The 19,475-nt window shown below is 45.7% G+C and overlaps 1 protein-coding gene across 1 annotated transcript in view; it reads left to right on the forward strand.

The window, feature by feature from the left end:
• Window positions 1-5,267, forward strand: part of SERINC2 (serine incorporator 2) — a 30,570-nt gene extending 25,303 nt beyond the window's left edge. The window contains exons 9-10 of the mRNA XM_081869242.1: window positions 156-368; window positions 4,577-5,267. Coding sequence (XP_081725368.1) covers window positions 156-368; window positions 4,577-4,715 — 352 coding nt within the window. The 3' untranslated portion in view covers window positions 4,716-5,267. The remainder of the gene's footprint in view (window positions 1-155; window positions 369-4,576) is intronic.
• The last annotated feature ends 14,208 nt before the right edge of the window (window positions 5,268-19,475 follow it).

The following is a 19,475-nucleotide window of genomic DNA, read 5'->3' on the forward strand; positions in this document are numbered from 1 at the left end:
GAAGTGTATTGGGCGCCATCTTTCCTAACAACACACACACACATATATTTCCAGGCACATAGTGGTGTATGCATATGCACTCAAAACAGCACCGAAAACATAGCGAGGGATGAAGGGGCATGCAACTGATGTTCTTCTCCTTGCTTTGCCTGCAGCATCCGCTCCTCGGACCACGTCGAAGTGAACAGGATGATGCTGACGGAGGAGAGCCCAGCTATGATCGAAGGGGGCAATGCTGGCTTTGAAGGCGAGGCGCGCCGGGCTTATGACAACGAAGAGGATGGAGTGACGTACAACTACACTTTTTTCCACATCTGCCTCTTCCTGGCCTCTCTCTACATCATGATGACACTCACAAACTGGTACAGGTGAGTGCAACTGTCGCTCCCGTGCAGGAGGAGGGAGCAGAATTGTTCTCTGTTTGCTCCCAAGGGCAGGAGCAGAGCCTGGTGGGCGGAAATCTGCAGGAAAACAGACTTTGGGGAAATGCTAAAAGAAAATAGTATGGCACATTGTTTAGTGTGGCACTTTAGAACTCCAAGTCTATTTATATCGGGCTGATGCCTTCACTGTACTCTTTTTAACACCTGCTAAAAGCGCTTTTGTTTAGACAAGCCTACCCAGGCGCTTAGAAAGTTGATGTGAGTTTTAATTTGTTTTCGCTTTTAATTTTTTCAGCGTCTTAGCATGATAGTTGTTTATAATTTTATTGTTTTATCTTTTAGGTAAACCACTTTGAGGTTTGTTGTTTTTTCAATGAGGCAGTATATAAATTTGATTAAAAAATAAAATTAATAAAATAGGGGCGTGCATGTCCACCTCTAACCCAGGCCCAATACTGCTCTTCAGAACTGTTCTAATTTGGGGGTTGACCAAACCTTGATCTGGGCACCAAATCGATGTTGAACCAACCCTAAGGTTTTATTAGGGTTTTAAACCAGGGCAACCTGGGGCAATCCGGAGCTTTCTCCACCTGATCTGGCTGAAACTGATTCATTTCAGTATCTGGGTTTCTGCTGGATCGGTTACACAGTCCCAGAAAATGAGAAACAGAGAGCAGGCTGTTTAGAAAGGTGGCGGGCTCTCCTTCACTGGAGGTCCTTGAGCAGAGGCTGGATGGCCATCATGTCAGGGATGCCACTGTTGCAAGATCTGCATTGTAGATCTTACACTGAGGAAGAGATGGTCTAGAATGCTTCCAATGACCCTTCCATGTTAATTCTCTGGTCTGGTTCCTTCCCAGTTGAGATTACTTAGAAGGAGGCTGCATTTTGAAGACCCTTTGGAAATGCAGAATGTGGCTGGCTGGGTTTTTCCAGCTTGTGCACATTTTGCTGGCATAGTCTTTATTTTATTTTTTCATTTCATGTATTTATAGCCTACCTTTCTCCCAAGTTGGGATTCAAGGCAAGCTTGCAACATTTAAAAAATATGATTATAAAATACAAAGGAAGGAAAACAGGCTAGTTTTCAGAATAGTTAAATTGCAAGGAAACACATTAAAATACCAGTTGCCCCCATAGCAGCCTGGGGGTCAACATCATTTCCACCCAGTTGCCAAAGGCCTATCTAATTAAGAAGCAAAATTTCAGCAGGGCATCCCTAAAGTAAAAGAGAGAGCAAGAGAGAGACAAATGAACACACATACAGGTGGAACAGATAGAATTTCCTAGGCTTATGGGGTATATAGAAATTGGTCTCTTCTTCTTCTGAGAGTTCTAGTATTCTGCTTTGCCCACTACTGTTGCCTAGGTAACAAGGATGGAGCATCAGTTCTCCAAGATCAAGCACTTTTTTTTTGGTGAGGAGAAAGGAGAGAGTGACCTCCATGAAGTCTAGAGGAGCAGATGGGAAGAGTTGCCTATGCATGTGCTCCAGGGAGAGGCCATTGTGAAACAGTTCTCCCCCCACTTCATTGCAGAATCCCTGCTTGGAGTTTTCAAACTCTGCCTTGCTTGACTGTACACCCATACATACCTGGCGCCCCTCCCATCCCCAGCTGTGAGACCTGACTATTTATAGCCCATGACTCACTGCCATCACACCAGGCATGACCTGTACTCCTGCCAGTGTGTTCTGCAGTGCCTTCACTCTGAACGTTTCGTTGTCTTGGTGAGATTGGCGGCACGGTGGAAGCCGGTCTGTGACAGCAGACGTCTCTCCCGAAACCCCCCTCCTTCCACTCTCTCTAGTGCTCATTTTCTGAATGAAAACTGACTCAAGAGGGTTTTTTCCGAGATCATTTGCAAGGACAGGCGTAGGAAGCAACTGCAACCATGAGGCAGCAAGCAAAGCACGAAGACACAGCTTGCCACAAGTGCTTCGTGGAGGAAAGAAGGGACTCCTGGCTCTCCTCTAATAGATAAAAGGCAGAAGAAAGTAGATAGATAGATAGATAGATAGATAGATAGATAGATGATAGATAGATAGATAATTTATTATGGTCAGAGACCTGTTTATAAAACACACTTGGGGGTATAATCCCAGAAGGAAAACAAACAATTTAAACAATGCACAACAATAATTTTAAAATTTATAAATGCGATAAGCGTATAGACACTTAAAACTTTAAGATAAGCTACTGCAGAGAGATGACGCCGAGTCACCCATGGAACCGAGTTTGGGGAGTTTCTTAACGAACTAGTTTGAGTTGGGGTTGGTCTGTGCCTACAGATCTGTACACAGAATCTGGCGATTATCCGGGTTGTCTTATGATCTTTGCCTAACAGGAAAAGGTTGAATTTTTGCTTTTCCAGGAGGGCAGCAAGCCTCACCAGTAGGAGATCGATGGTCTTACTACGTGCCTCTTCATAAAAGGGACATCTAAAGCACAAGTGTTCTGGGCTTCCTATATCCACGCAATGAACAGGCGCAAAGTCTCTGAGCATATGGGACTTTTTTAAAGGCTCCTTCCAGGCCCAGCAAGGGCAGCAGAAGAAAGTACTTCTTCACACATTTAAACTGTGGAACTCCCACAGGAGGCAGTTTTGGCCACCAGCTCAGATGGCTTTAAAAGAGGGCTGGGCAGATTCACAGAGGAGAAAGCTATCAATGGCTATTATGCATGTTTGGTGGCAGTCATATTTCTGAATCCCCGTTTCTGGGAACCACAGGAGGGGAGTGTTGCTCTGGTCCTGCTCACAGGTTTCCCATGGGCAGCCACTGTGGGAACAGGATGCTGGACTAGATGGGCCATTGGCCTGATCCAGCAGGCTGCTCTTCTGTATTTACATTAATTCTAAAGGCCTAAACTAAATTGTCATCTTAAGGGCCTAGTATGCAATGTTACCAGGGACGCGGGTGGCTCTGTGGGTTAAACCACAGAGCCTAGGACTTGCCGATCAGAAGGTCGGCGGTTCGAATCCCCGTGATGGGGTGAGCTCCCGTTGCTCGGTCCCTGCTCCTGCCAACCTAGCATTATGAAAGCACGCCAAAGTGCAAGTAGATAAATAGGTACCGCTCCGGCAGAAAGGTAAATGGCGTTTCCGTGCGCTGCTCTGGTTTGCCAGAAGTGGCTTAGTCATGCTGGCCACATGACCCGGAAGCTGTACGCCGGCTCCCTCGGCCAATAAAGTAAGATGAGCGCTGCAACCCCAGAGTCGGTCACGACTGGACCTAATGGTCAGGGGTCCCTTTACCTTTACCTTATGCAATGTTACCGGAGGCAGAGGAGACAAAAGTTGTCTGGAAGATAAAGAACAATTTGGTTTTTATATCCCTTCTTAAATAGGTCTGTGGTGGAGTTCGGAGTTCGGAGTTGTCCGATGGATCTGGGCTTTCTGCAAAGCTGCTGTGGTGTTCTTTGCATTTGGGGGACTTGTAAACAGTATTGCATCAGCTCCCTATCTAGATAGCAGCTGCAGTCCAGCTGTGCACAGATGCTGCCTTAATTTTTTCTTTTTAAAAAATGTTCAACTGTGCGCAGGAAGAATACAAGAATAATCTGAGCTATCCACGACGGGCTTTGTTCAGGAGGAAGGGGGCAGGATGTTCAGCCTGCTGAAGGCCACATCGCTCGCTGTCCCAAGTGTGTAGAAGTCAGGGGTTGCCAGTGTTTTGGAGCCCGTGCTCACGTTTGCAAAATGCTGAAAGCGTCATGGCCGTTGCTGAAGCCTGTGCACACAAACCTTCTTCCCTGCCAGCAAAAGTGTTTGCTTTTTTTCAAGTTGGTGTGAGAGAGACCGAGAAACAGAGATCTTTTGGGAACATGCAGCTGGGGAGCTGAGGGCTGTGTCCAAGGAACTGCCGACACGTTGCTCTTCCGAGCGCTTTTAGTTGCAATGTGTGCCTGAACACTTGGAAGTGGAAACTGTGTAGATACCTCTTGGAGAGCCAGCGAGAAAACCCAGGGTTCCAATCCCCCACTGCATGACAATGGGTCACTCATTCTCTTTGACTAGCCTACCTCACAGGGTTGTTGTGATGACCCAGTAACTGGGAGGGCAGGGAAACCCATAATGTATATCTGCACTTGAGATGGGACATTGTTGGCAAGTGATAGCAAGCCTGATGCGGGATGCAATATTTTTCAATCTTAATACAGAGACTTGATTTGTGTCTTGTGTTCTTTCCTCAGACCTGAAGCAAACAACCAGGTGCTGACCAGCCCTTGGACTGCGGTCTGGGTGAAGATTTCTTCCAGCTGGGCTGGGCTTCTCCTGTACGTCTGGACTTTGGTAGCTCCCATTGTGCTTCCAGATCGCGACTTCAGCTGAAAGCTGTCTGTAGTGCCACACCGTTTGTGCTATGCAAAGAAGAAGTGTGTCTTGCTATGATGAAGGGGTTAACAAAGGAGACTCTTCATTCCTTTACTTGAAATGTGGGCTCTGGTCCGAATGGGCACTGAAACTGTCCACGTAATCCCTTTTTGCTCTTTCAGCATCTAGGCAGATCTGCCACACTTGTGCCTTCACCTGTTTCTTTTTCTCAAAGAATATGTTAAACAAAGGAAATGGGTCCACTTGTGTGTGATACCTGACACACATGTCATTATGGTTTTCTTTGCTGGGGGGGGGCAGTACAGATTAGGTTGTTGCTGCTCATGATGACCTCTAAGCATGTTGCAAAAGGCCCTAAAGTTTGGCCGACCAGTTATTTTTCTAAAGAATGCTCAGCATGAGAATAACTTTGAATGTCTCTGTTTAAAGGGTTTGCCAATTTGCCTTATCGCAAGAATACCTCTTTGTTTTGGATAAATTTGTTTATTTTGATATGCAACTTTGTGTAACTTGGGAGTTTTCAATAAACAAACAGACTTGAGCAAAAAATATACCAGCGCTGGAATTCTGCAGACAAGACTTGATGCCACCTATTCCCATGGAAGAAGTAGGATTCGTTGTTGTCGTTTAGTCGTGTCCGACTCTTCATAACCCTGTCTTCCACTGCCTCCCGCAGTTTTGTCAAACTCATTTTGGTAGTTTCAAGAACACTGTCCAACCATTTCATCCTCTGTCATTCCCTTCTCCTTGTGTCCTCAATCTTTCCCAACATCAGGGTCTTTTCCAGAGAGTCTTCTTAAAAAGTAAAGCTGGCATTTCATCGATGTAGATTGAATTGTTAGGGTTTGGCTCTTAAACACAATGGCTGCAGTTGGGATTGGAGGAGAGGTTCTGTTGAGTATTGCATGTGTGAGACATTTTGCAAAATGGTGGGCACCAGTAGTCCAAACTTGGTAGCAAGAGATTGAAGGAACATTTGTTTGCTCTTGGCTAGAGGGCTTGCAATAAAATAATAATAATAATAATAATAATAATAATAATAATAATAATAATAATATTTAAATTTATATCCCACCCTCCCCAGCCAAAGCCGGGCTCAGAGCAGCTAATAACAGTAAAAATAGCACAATTTACATGAAATCGCAGTCAATTAATTGAAATACATTCTAAAATCAGTTCAGAATCAAATTAATGGCAAGGATGGAAGAATCCACATTTCATTTCGGTCATCCTTAAACTGACTCCAAATCACAGCAAAAACAAACAGAAAACAACAACCCTATACAGGATTTTGAGAGACATCTTCCCTCCCTGCATTGTTATTGACTTCTCATTCATCACTGTATACAAAAATGATCTCTGAAAGCATCATCATCATTATTAATGTTGGTGTCATCTATTGTAGCTCAACCACATAAAATACAAAATGGCTAAAAAATAAATCTGTTAACACCAGATAACAAAGAGGAGAAAATTCAATAAACTTCTTAAAAGTGCTTATACAACAATATTAAAAGCTCCCAATAGCTTTTGATAGGCTTATCCTCTACCACAAACTTGTCCAATTCCTCTATTAAAGGCATCTAGGCGTGTGACCTTGTGGCAAAGGCAGCCCATTAATTATGTCTTTGTGTGGTGAAGGACACCAGAAGCTCAGAGTAACGGGGCTGGAGGAGACCTTGTAACCTGCTGAGACCATCCCTTGCCTTGATGCAGGAAGTCCATGGCTGTCCAGTCTTTGCTTGAAGACCAGGAGATGCTCTCGCTCCCATTAGAGCACATGTGGGCAGCATCTGAGTCTCATTTGGCCTTGGAGACCTTCAGCACAGCCTGTGCAGGTGCCCAAGCCACCAGAGTTTGCGGCATTGCTTCTCAGTTCATAGACTACCCCAGGACCGGGAACTTCATGCCTGAGGGCTGAATGTGGACATCCGAATCTCTCTTTCTGACCCTTGGAACTCTGCCCAAGCCACACACCTCTCTTATCCCAGGTGTTTTTGCTTGATTGAAATTTGTCCTTGAACACCGATAATAATTTTGCCTGTGGTCCCATTCACCAGTAGCACATGGGTCTCACAAAGGGTACCCAGAAAGCAATGCCATCCTCTGGCTGAAAAATGTTCCCCACTGATTGGTTTGTTGAACTGAGCCAATTTCTGACCATTGCTTGAGAAGCTAGCTTTGTTTCTGCAAAGCAGGTTGGAGATTACGATTTGGTTGCAACACTAAACTCTGGTTAATCTAAAACATAAGTGGAAGCTTCTAATCATGCCAGGGCTGTGTCACAACTTGTCACTTCATGCTAAACCATGGTTTAGTGCTGTGTGCACAAATTTGGCGTAATATCTTTTGCTATAACAACGGACATTAGATGTATTATGGTTTTAGGGTTACATTGGGTTTCCCTGATTTCAGACTCCACCTCCTTGTCAGTGCCCATAACCAATGTCCAAAATGAATTTGGATTTTTCAAAGGCCATCATTATTAGAAGGCAGATTTGAGCTACAGCTGTGCAAGAAAGGCTGCTATCACTCTCATGAACACTAGAGGGTAGCACCAACCTAGGACAAGGAACCATGGTGTGTTTTGCTAAAAGTGTGCTAAAAACACAGGGCAGCTGAGGTCCTTTTTGCATAACAGTCAAAGTAGCTTTCTATACTGGGGAAGGAACCAATTTTGCAAGATATTATCTTGCTGGATAGTTCAGAACAGTCTCAGCCCTCCTGATTTCTCTGAAGGTTCAAAAGGAGGGCGTGAGGTGATTGCCCACTCTAGATGTTCAATCTCCATGTATGCAAAAAGCATCTGGACAGCAAATAGATGTGAATAGACCTGCCCATCAAAAGTCTCTCTTTCTGTAGACCTCTTGTTTGGCCTTACTCATAATCTGGTGAATCGGGTTCGCTTCCCTGCTCCTCCACCTGCAGCTGCTGGGTGACCTTGGGCTAGTCACACTTCTCTGAAGTGTCTCAGCCCCACTCACCTCACAGAGTGTTTGTTGTGAGGGAGGGAGGGAAGGGAGAATGTTAGCTGCTTTGAGACTCCTTCAGGTAGTGATAAAGCGGGATATCAAATCCAAACTCTTCTCTTCTTCTGGTGTGGCCAGGTGTGACTTGCAATCTGCTAAGTTGCAGGCAGCCCACAGTTATATGTGTTATCCCAGCCTGGTTGCAAGCACAGGATGTGATCGGTCAATCTCTTGGGCCACCCTCTCAGCTCTAAATTCAGTGCTACCTCTCTAAAGCCCCATTGCCACTCAGATGCAGGCAACTTCCTGCTTGAAGCTGATTCCTCTGCTGTGCTCTCATCACATGACGTGGTGAGCATGACCTGTCCTGTCCGTCTCTCCTAGGTGGCGATACCGCTTAAGAGAATTAAAAGGCTTCCAGTGCAATTGTTTATCGAGCAGCATGTATCGACGTGCCCCTTCTGATGTGGTCGCTGGACAAAGTAAGAAGCCGATTAGTGCCTTTCCAATAATCTCAAGGAGGCAGACTCAGTGACATCATTGGTATTGGCCACTAATGGGATTTTAAAGCAGTGCACACTTTTTTTTTAATATTAATATTTTTAATAGCTACCCAGAGTGGCTGGGGAAACCCAGCCAGATGGGCGGGGTAGAAATTAATAATAATAATAATAATAATATTTATTATTTAAACAATTCCATTGGAAGAAGAGATCTGTAGAGGGCAGGCCCACAGCTCACCTCCTTTGCATGCAAAAGGCACTGGGTTCGATTCTTGGCATCTCCAGGTAAGGCTGGGAGCATCTCCTACCTCAAACCCTAGAGAACCGTGAAATGTTAATAATAATAATAATAATAATAATAATAATAATAATAATAATTTATACCCTGCCCTCCCCAGCCAGAGCCGGGCTAAGGGCAGCTAACACCAATAAAATTACAATAAAACATAATGGGGGGGGGGGAAACAAACAAACAAACCAGTTTATTAAAATACGGGTTAAAATACAATTTAAAATGCAGCCTCATTTTAATAGTAGCAACAACACTGCACATTTCCAAGTATATATCAGTTTTGAAAAACACAAAGAAAACACAAGAGCATGAGAAGATTCTGGCCTGACTGCACTAGCTGCCAATTAGCTCCCAGGCCCAATTCAAAGTGCTGGTTTTGACCTATAAAGCCTTCAATGGCTCAAGGACTGCTTCTCCCCATATAAACCGACCCAGACTCTTGTGTTCCTCATCTGAGGCCTTTCATCGTGTGCCTCTTTCACATGAGGTCTGGACGGTGGCAAGACGCGAATGGGCCTTTTCTGCAGTGGCTCCCCATTTGTGGAATGGTCTCCCCACTGAGACTCAACTGGCACCTTCCTTATGACTCTTTAGCCACCCGGCAAAAACGTTCCTCTTCAACAAGTCCTTTGGCTGATTAATATTCTACAGCCGTTTAAATGGGTTTGTGGGAGAAGGAGGGGCTATTGCTTTGTTGATTTTTGTTGTAGTTATCTGTTTGTGGATTTATCTCACGTTTTATCTTGCGAACCATCCTGAGTTTTCTTGATGAAGGGTGGTTTATAAATCTAACAAACCAACAAACTGAAGCAAATAAGAGCCTGCTGGATCAGGCCAATGGTCCATCTAATCCAGCATCTTGTTCTCACAGTGGCCAACCAGATGCCTTTGGGAGGCAAGCAGAACCCAGCCACAAAAGCATTCTCCTCTCATGTGATTTCCAGGAACTGATATTTGGAATTAATTACAATGAACCCACCTAAGGCACCTGTTTCATTCTGCCTAATGACAGGGCCAGTGTGTGTGTGTGTGTGTGTGTGTGTGTGTGTGTGTGTGTGTAGTGGTACCTCAGGTTAAGAACTTAGTTCATTCTGGAGGTCCATTCTTAACCTGAAACTGTTCTTCACCTGAGGTACCACTTTAGCTAATGGAGTCTCCCACTGCTGCCGCACAATTTCTGTTCTCATCCTGAGGTAAAGTTCTTAACTTGAGGTACTATTTCTGGGTTAGCAGAGTCTGTAACCTGAAGCGTCTGTATCCCGAGGTACCACTGTGTGTGTGTGTGTGTGTGTGTGTGTGTGTGTCTGTATAATTTGTGTGTTCATGCTGTTTATTAGTGCGAGGTTGGGCATCGTTTTGTAATGTTGTTACGGCTTATGGCAGAAACAAATAAACTCATATGATTATCCCTGCTCTAAGTTACTCTTCTGAAAGGATTCAGTTGGGACCTGGAGCAATGCTTACGAGACTGCAGCCTGTTTTGCTGGGCACATCAAATTTGTTAATTAATTAAGCCAGAATTATGTTCCTAATCCAATTGGTGGCATAAGTGAAGAACAATCTATTATGTGTGGTCCCCCCCCCCCCTTCTTTGCCTACTCAGAGACCCAGGCAGGCAGTTCTTTATTAGCTTACTGATGTCAGCAAAAATTGGTTTTGAAAGGATGGGCAGTAATGAGCATCTTTCTTTGACAAATGCAGATAGACACTAAATAGATGATGGCATACAATGAATAGATAGGGGCCTGTTCCAGCCACTGCATGCAACCTTGAACAACTTTCTGATGACTCCAGTGGGCTTAATGGTTTTCTAAGTGTTTTCTGCTTTCAAGAACCCCTTGTCTTAGAAATAGGAGTAATAGAAATGTTGTCCATGCTTGTTTGGCATGAGCAAAGTATACAGAGCCAGGCAGGTCAAATGGAGGACATTAGTGGCGACTTTTTGAGTTGGCGTGGCTGTTGTTTTTAAACTCCTGCATTCCCTACATTAGGAGTTGTGCATCACTTATTTGGGGAGGGAGAGGGAGAGAGAGAGAGAGAGAGAGAGAGAGAGAGAGAGAGAGAGAGAGAGAGAGAATGAATTAAAACATGTGCAGAGAGCCTTGGTCTCAAGAGAGAAAGTTCAGTGCATTAGGAGGTAGAAGGAGCTGATTCCATGCAACTACAGTGGTACCTCGGGTTACATACACTTCAGGAGGTTACATATGCTTCATGTTATAGACTCCGTTAACCCAGAAATATTACCTTGGGTTAAGAACTTTGCTTCAGGATGAGAACAGAAATTGTGCTCCGGTGGTGCGGCAGCAGCAGGAGGTCCCATTAGCTAAAGTGGTGCTTCAGGTTAAGAACAGTTTTAGGTTAGGAACGGACCTCTGGAACAAATTAAGTACTTAACCCGAGGTACCATTGTATATTATGTCACAATGAGTCAGAGCATGGGACTGTTGCTCCCTTTAATAGCAAACTCAGCTGGTAAGTGCCAACAGGATTGCAGAGCCACAATGGGCTGGCTGAGTAGCAAGAGGAGAAGTACTGGTATGTTTGGGAGGAAGACGAGGTTACAAAGGGATTTTGTTTTTTTTTTTTATAATAATTTTTATTAAGTTTTCACAACATAAACATAACAACATAAACATAACAAGAAAAAATAACAATACAACATAAAAAAAAAGAAAAAACACAGATCATACAAACTTGAAGACTTCCCCATACCTCTCCTGTTCTGCACCCTTATTTACAAAGGGATTTTGAGGAGGAAAAAGAACATCTCCAGAACGGCTCAGTGAGCACTGAGCATGCTCAGTGGCTACGAATACTGAGTGTCTGTTCCGAGGAGGAAATGGAAAAGCAGGGCGAGAAGGAATGGAATGGAGTTTCCTAGAAGAGAACATGGCTGGCTAGAATGATAAACAGGAGCAATCCACACCACAACATTTTGTTGCAGATGCTCCTTCTTTAGGTGAAGACTATGGCAGCAGTCGATTCTCCTAAGTCTTGGGCAGAGTCTCTTTCTCACCCTCTTCAACCTGAGATCCTTCATCTGGAGAACCTGTGGATCAAAACTGGGATCTTCTGCAAGGAAAGCAAGTGCTGTACTTCCCTCCACAAACCCCATATTCCGCTGGAGGCAGGAGCAGTCCAGCCGTGAGGCAACTACCGCAGGCGACAAGATCCAAGGGGCAACAGATCTCAATGTAGTCCTTGTTCCTGATGTACATCTTTACTCACAACCTTTCCTTGGGTTTGCCTTCGGTGTCAAAATGTCTTGGGTCTGCCCTGTCTGGAGGAGAAGCAGAATAGCTGGCCAAAGCATATCAGAGCCATTCTGAGCCAAAGTGACTGTATTCGGCTGCTTGCTGCTCCTGAGAATCACAATATCTGCCTGTAAATGGTAAAGATATTATTGAAGACCATTATCTAATGGACTGTATCCTCCCATTTTTCCTAGGAAATATCTTGTGTTGGCAATATATTGGAAATGAAACGGAAGAAGAATTCTGGAGCAGTCAACAAGTACTGCATTTATGCGTGTAAGCCAGTTAACAGCCACACTGAAAACAAAGTTAATCACTTTCAGAGTGTGCTGGCAGTGCACCCATGGATTTTTATTTTTATTTAGACCACATGATGCTATTAGGATGATCGAATGAGCTTGACATATTGCATAATGCAGGGCACAGATCTTTATTTTCTTGTTGCAGTTGTCGTATGGAGCAGTCTGGTCCTATGCAAGTTGTTTATTAAGAAGTAAGTCAGAGAGAGTTTAATGTTGCACCCAAGTAAGTCTGAAAACGTTTGCAGCACAAAAGCATATGCTTTTTAAAAAAAGATTAGCTGTGTTTATACACACTGAGATGAAACGGGGTTGGTTTGAGTGATCTCTCGGGGATTCCCCTCCCATGAAGCTAGTTATAAAAAGTGTTTTTTAAAGAGGTCAAACTGGTTAGATGAGCTTAACTGGGCAGATTCTTTGAAGGAAGGGTATTTACTGAACTTAAAAGAGGGCCAAGTACAAGTGATTTGGTATCTTAGGAAACTGCCCAGAGATTGTGTGTGTGTGTTGTGTGTGTTATTTAATAAATAAATGGAGTTAATGGTTGGATATCCTTCTGGGAGGGGTGTGTCTTTTCCCCCCTCACTCCCCTGGCTTGAGGCAATGTCCTCTAGGTCCCAATGGGAAAGAGACTGGCAGACTGGCAGTGGTGGAACAGAGTCAGAAAGAGACCCAGAACTTGCTTTGTGAGAATCCAGTGCTATGACTGGTGGAGATGCCATTTGAAATCAGAGGGGGAACAATATTTACCTCCAGCAAGATCTGCCGATAGAACTCCCATGCAGTTGGGCCTCAGCCACCTTGAAAGTAATCAGAGTAAGTCTTAGGGCTCATCCAGACTTCCTTTTGTGCAGCATTTCTAGGCACACATCCATGCTTTAAAGCACCATGTTTGAGTGCTTTTCCTGACACTTTCCCCATGAAAACCAACTCTTTACTGCTTAATCAGAGCAAACAGCAACCCACAGAAGACACAAATTGCTGTTTGTTCCGATTCAGTGTCTAAGAGTTTTCATGGGGAAAGCACTGGAGCAAAAGAAAAAAAGCTCTGCACTTTAAAGACAGACCTATGCCTAGAAAACGTAGGGCAAAAGGTAAATGAGCACCCACAAATAGAAAAGAAGAAGTCCTGGATGGATTAGGTCCACCTAGTTTAGCATCCACAGGTTCTTCGTCTCTGGTACAGAAAGACAGTACAGTACTCTGAACAAGGCCATTCCTTATTTCCTTGGAACACGTGTCTTCTCAGATTAATCTAATGATGTCTGTTGTCATGGCTGCAGCAAGGAGTAGACAGATCCACATGTGCAAACCTCATGGACTGCTAAAACACTGCAAGGGCACTTTGTTCCTGCCTAGCTGCTGGGCTTCTGCTACCTGCACGCATTGCAGCAACAGAGTCAAGCGAATTTGCACAGTCCCATAATTCCTCTGGCAGCGTACAAAACATGCAGTAGGAATTAAGGCATCTTTGATCACGTATTGAGATCACTTGAAAATTAATTAGTAAGGACGTGGCTTTGTAATCCCAGAGCCCCAGCAAAGTAAGTGAAAGTTCCATGAATTTCAATATCTGAAAGGAGGATACATACAGCTTAGGTGCCCGAGGATGATAAAAAGGTCCTTTAATCTTCTGTGCTAATGGATTTTGGAATGATGGGTGGTTGTTGAAAGCTGGGATGAGTTTGTATTTCTGACACCTATGATACCTTTCAAGTGTTGAAACATTCATGGTCTCCAGAAAGGCAGCTCCATATCCCTCAGTAGCCATCATGGTTATGTTCTACCACTGAACACCAATGAATACCAGTTACTGGGAATCACAGGTGGGGAGAGTGCTGTTGCGCCCAAGCCCTGCTTCCAAGTTCCCCACAGGCATCTCGTTGGCCACTAAGAAGATGCTGGACTAGATGGGCCTTTGGCCGGATCCAGCAGGGACACTCTTGGTTCTTATGATGCTGTCCATCCATCCAGACTCAAACAAGCGTAGATCATGTCATCAGCTCATAGGAGTCAACTCCTAGGGGCAGAGGGGCCACCAAGACCATGTAACACTAGTCCTGAAAGACATACATTGGCTCCCAGTACGTTTCCGAACACAATTCAAAGTGTTGGTGCTGACCTTTAAATCCCTAAATGGCCTCAGCCCAGTAGAAGAGTTTGCATTTGATATCCCACTTTATCACTACCCTAAGGAGTCTCAAAGCGGCTAACATTCTCCTTTCCCTTCCTCCCTCACAACAAACACACTGTGAGGTGAGTGGGGCTGAGAGACTTCAAAGAAGTGTGACTAGCCCAAGGTCACCCAGCAGCTGCATGTGGAGGAGCGGAGACGTGAACCCGGTTCACCAGATTACGAGTCCACCGCTCTTAACCACTACACCACACTGGCTTCAGTATACCTGAGGGAGCGTCTCCACCCCCATCGTTCTGCCCAGACACTGAGGTCCAGCGCTGAGAGCCTTCTGGCAGTTCCCTCCCCGCGAGAAGTGAGGTTACAGGGAACCCGGCAGAGGGCCTTTTCGGTAGTGGCGCCCGCCCTGTGGAACGCCCTCCCATCAGATGTCAAGGAAATAAACAACTATCTGAGTTTTAGAAGACATCTGAAGGCAGCCCTGTTTAGGGAAGTTTTTAATGTTTGATGTTTTATCGTGTTTTTAATATTCTGTTGGGAGCCACCCAGAGTGGCTGGGGAAACCCAGCCAGATGGGTGGGGTATAAATTATTATTATTATTATTATTATTATTATTATTATTATTATTAGCCCCCCCAATAAAATATTTGAGGGGGCAGCTCCCCCACAAGTTTATGGGCACTGCCATTCAAATGGTGTGGGTGCACCAAATCATGGGATCAGTTATGCGGGATGGGGCTTACCTGCCCCCTCAATATTTTATTCAAGTTGGCACCCCTGCATCAACCCATGATCTGGGCTTTAATCCTGCTCCTGGCCCAGCCCCTTAGTGGAACCTGGCTTAGAAAATCAAAGGTTTTCTTTTTTCATCTCAGACATCTTGCTCACCGCATGTGATGACATGCAACCACCACAAAACGTGTGTGTGTGTGTGTATGTGGGAGAGGAAAGTTGACTGCTCAAGAAATGTTTCACCTGCCCCGTGGCTGGATGACAAACGAATGGATGGCAAAGAGGATCTGAAGATAATGCCAACTGCGCAGTCATTGTGGCTGCTGACTTAAGCCTTACTTGGTTGGCTTTTGTGGGTGGCTGCCTCCTACTCCTCTTGGTCACTGCACTTGCTCTGTTGTTCTCTCATCCAGATTATCAGAATGGCGAGAGCGCATCTTACCGGCTTAGAGCAAAGGTCCACTTAAACCAGCTCTCTGCCTCTGTCAGTGAGCAGCTGGCTGCCTCTTGGATACATACAACCAGTGACTGGTATAAATAGCATCAGAAGTGCCCAGGATCAATCCATAGGCCAACCTGGTCCAGTGTCCTCTTCTCATAAACTGGGCCTAAGAGCAACCATGTTCTGCCCTCTTGCAGTTCCCAGAACATCTGGAAATAAGAAGCATCACCAGAACTTTGTTAAACATCTGCTGATGCCCATACATCTGCAGGGCCCCCACTGTTGAACCCCACTGCCTCATGCACCTGCTGCTAGTCTAAGCTGTTCACCTACACGCTCTGAGCCTGCAAGCAGTGACAAAAGCAGAAGACTGGGATGGAGACTATAAAGGGATACTTGCGTAAATTGACACCCGATTCTTCACACATTTTTGCTTCTGACCATGGCATGCCCTCCAAATCACTTTGATGAAAATCGGGACGCACATCTTTTGGTGCCAAGCTCTCACGCACCAGCACCAACTCATCTCTGGGATATTCCAGGATCATATCAGAAGCCAGGATGGGTTCTGTAATTCTGGGAATGTCCTGGACAAATAATAATGGTTGGAGGGGATGCCTTGGATACATTGAGTGTGGGTTTACATAGGAACCTCTGACTTCTACTGTACAAAGTGGGACCACTCCTCTCACTTTTGCTTCTGGCCTCTCCCACCACTAGGCTGTGGCCCCTGGAAGGTTGCTCAGAAGGAAATGTGGCCCTCGGTTTCCCCACTGCTGAATCGGAGCACTCACAGTGATGCCTTTTCAGAATACCCATTGCATCATTCAGATTATTCAGCTGTAAGATATTTCTTCGTTGTTGTCTATGTTGTGTGGTGTAGTGGTTAGAGTGTCAGACTAGGACTTGGGAGGCCAGGCTTCAAACCCATGAAGTTCATTGGCTGACCTTAGGCCTGTCACCATCTCTCAGCCTAACCTAATGCACAGGGATGTTGTGTGGATAAGATGGGGCAAAAGAGAATTATGTACACCACCTTGAGCTCCATGGAGAAAAAGGTGAGATACAAACGTAATAAATAGAAATATTAATAAAAGACATGACTTTATTTAAATTGGAAACCAGCAGAGTGGAGAGGTCATCAGAGCAGCTTTCTACGCAGGGAGAGCGATAACCACAAACCCAACAAGTTAGAAAGGTTTGCTGTTTTCTGTCTCTCACACCTCCTGGACAGGTTTGTGGCTGCTGAATGGTGTCAACTTCATGGCTTTGGGGAGCAAAAGTCAGGTGGACAGAATAATTTCAGTGAAGCAAAGGATGTTGGGAATGTTAAAACGCCTCCTCTGGTGCGTTGCGTAGGACTTTCTGCTTATGTTTTCTCCTGACAGCCAGGAAAAAGAGAGAGAGAGAGAGAGAGAGAGAGAGAGAGAGAGAGAGAGAGAGACCATTCTCATGACTGTATTTAAAAAGTAATTTGTATAAATGCCAAAAAAAAAAAAAAAAGTTTTCAATAAACTATTCAATTCAATGGCAAGTTTCAGATTTCCCCATGGGACTTTTCTTTTTAAAGGCATTTGTGACAACTCACGAGTCGTTACAGACTTGTGTACCAAATCCTACCGTTATTACAAGCTCTTAGCAAAAAGGAAACTGCTGCCAAATTTCTCTTTTGTAGCCTTTGGCAAACCATGTTGTTTGGACAGGCCCAGATCCAGAATTTGGAGGGCCCCAGTAATTGGATTCAGAAGGGTGCCCCCTCCCCCCCCCCGCCAGCCAGCCTATCTCACTTCCTCATCATTTTCACAGACAAGACCTCGCCTCCTCTCGTCTGCCTCGCTCTCCCATAGTTTGGTTCCTTTTGCAGAGCTGCCATTTTCTTATAGGCTGGGTATCCGATGTATGATGTTCTCCAGATGTTGTTGAACCACAGTTCCCACCACCCCTGGCAGGTAGCCATGCAGGCTGGAGCTGATGGTAGTCAGAAGCAGAAATGGGGGCAGAGCCGCTGCACTAGCTTCCTAGCAAGTGGGCCGCTGTTGCATACCAAAACTGGAAGGGAAGAAGTGGTGGAGAGGCTGCTGCAGTGCAGACACACCAGTGGAGCCAATCTGGTGTTCCTGCTGGTGCTATTGCACCACACCAACCTCTCCTCCTCACTTGTATCTTTCTCTTTCCTGGTAAACATCAATGACTGGCTACCAGTAGGGCTGCCAGACCTCCAGGGTAGTGACAGGGGTGGTGACCTGAATCGCCAGCTGGGTGAGAGTGCCTCTATCTATTTTTTAATTAAGAAGACTTTGCGCACAGCTTGCAAGCTTCAAGGGGGCAAATCATTGCATAGACTCTCTGCCTTCTTTCACAAACCCTCCCCTCTCCCAGTTAACCGCCATCTTAATGGCTCCGTGATGCAGGGGAAGCGCAGAGGCAGAATCACCAGGGCCTACCCTTACGACGTCACCAGGGGGCCACCCTGTGACATCACCAGAGGCTGCCCCTAGGTCTTAGGCTTCAGCCCTGAAATCTCAGGGTCTGGGATGCTCCTGAACTGACAACCATACCTCTGCCAGGAAGCCAGACTGCAGCTCCGCATCATCAGGTGAATTTCTTCCGATGGCAGTTGTAATCAAATGGCTCCTGGGAGACACCACTATTTGTTTAAAAGCATTGGAATACCAAGCATGAGGACGCGGGTGGTGCTGTGGTCTAAACCACTGAGCCTAGAGCTTGCTAATCAGAAGGTTGGCGGTTCGAATCCCTGTGACGCGGTGAGCTCCTGTTGCTCGGTCCCTGCTCCTGCCAACATAGCAGTTCGAAAGAACGTCAAAGTGCAAGTAGATAAATAGGTACCACTCTGGAGGGAAAGTAAATGGTGTTTCCATGTGCTGCTCTGGTTTCGCCAGAAGCGGCTTAGTCATGCTGGCCACATGACCCGGAAAAACTGTCTGCGGACAAACATCAGCTCCCTCGGCCAGTAAAGCGAGATGAGCGCTGCAACCCCAGAGTCGTTTGCAACTGGACGTAACTGTCAGGGGTCCTTTACCTTTACCTTTTATGAAGCATACAAACCCTAAGTTACTGAGACAAAAATATAGTAGTAACCGTGCCCAGACCTACACTGAATACCTTATACCAGGCTGTTTTGTACCAGATCTGACTATTTTTCAGAAGAAGTATATAATTAATATTATGACTATTGTAACTATCACTGTTAGAGACGCGGGTGGCGCTGTGGGTAAAACCTCAGTGCCTAGGACTTGCCGATCACATGGTTTGCGGTTCGAATCCCTTCGGCGGGGTGAGCTCCCGTCTTTCGGTCCCAGCTCCTGCCCACCTAGCAGTTTGAAAGCACCCTTAAGTGCAAGTAGATAAATAGGTACCGCTTTATAGCGGGAAGGTAAAACGGCGTTTCTGTGTGCTGCGCTGGTGTGGCTCGCCAGAGCAGCTTCGTCACGCTGGCCACGTGACCTGGAAGTGTCTCCGCACAGCGGTGGCCCCGGCCTCTTAAGTGAGATGGGCGCACAACCCTAGAGTCGGACACAACTGGCCCGTATGGGCAGGGGTACCTGAATATAATCTGCAAATGTTATCACCAAGGAGCAAAATTTGTTATCCCCGCAAGATGCTAAAACAATACAGTTGCCCTTTCTGTGCTACCTTTGACCAGTAAAGGATATCTGTATATTCCAAAACCTGCCCTGACCCGTCTGCTTCCAGTATAGCAAAACCAGCTGGTCTGGGGCTGGTCCACCTCCAAGGTAGGATGAGGTAGCTGCCTTGGATGGAGGAAGCCCCACAGGCAGTGCACCTGTGGATGCCCCCCCCATTGCCCCTGCCCCTGGAGAAGCAGCGCCAGCTTGCAATATCTGGTGAGATTTCACTGAAATCGCTTGAGATGTTGCAGAGGGCACAACAGGGCTGCAGTGTGGCGCGGTTCCCTTTTTGCCTTAGGCAGCAAAAACGGGACACGCCACCCCTGCTCTGCTCGGCTGTGTTGCTGCCACTTACCAGGGGGCAAAGGAGAGGTGGTGGTGAGGTACCAGAAATGCCCCACTGGTACATTTGCCTCACACAGACTCACTGCTACCTCACTCCTTTCCTTCTTCCTCCTGGTAACCAGCAGCAACCAATCAG

This window comes from Podarcis erhardii (assembly GCF_964252035.2).
Source record: "Podarcis erhardii genome assembly, chromosome: 7".
In the NCBI taxonomy this organism is placed as follows: domain Eukaryota; kingdom Metazoa; phylum Chordata; class Lepidosauria; order Squamata; family Lacertidae; genus Podarcis; species Podarcis erhardii.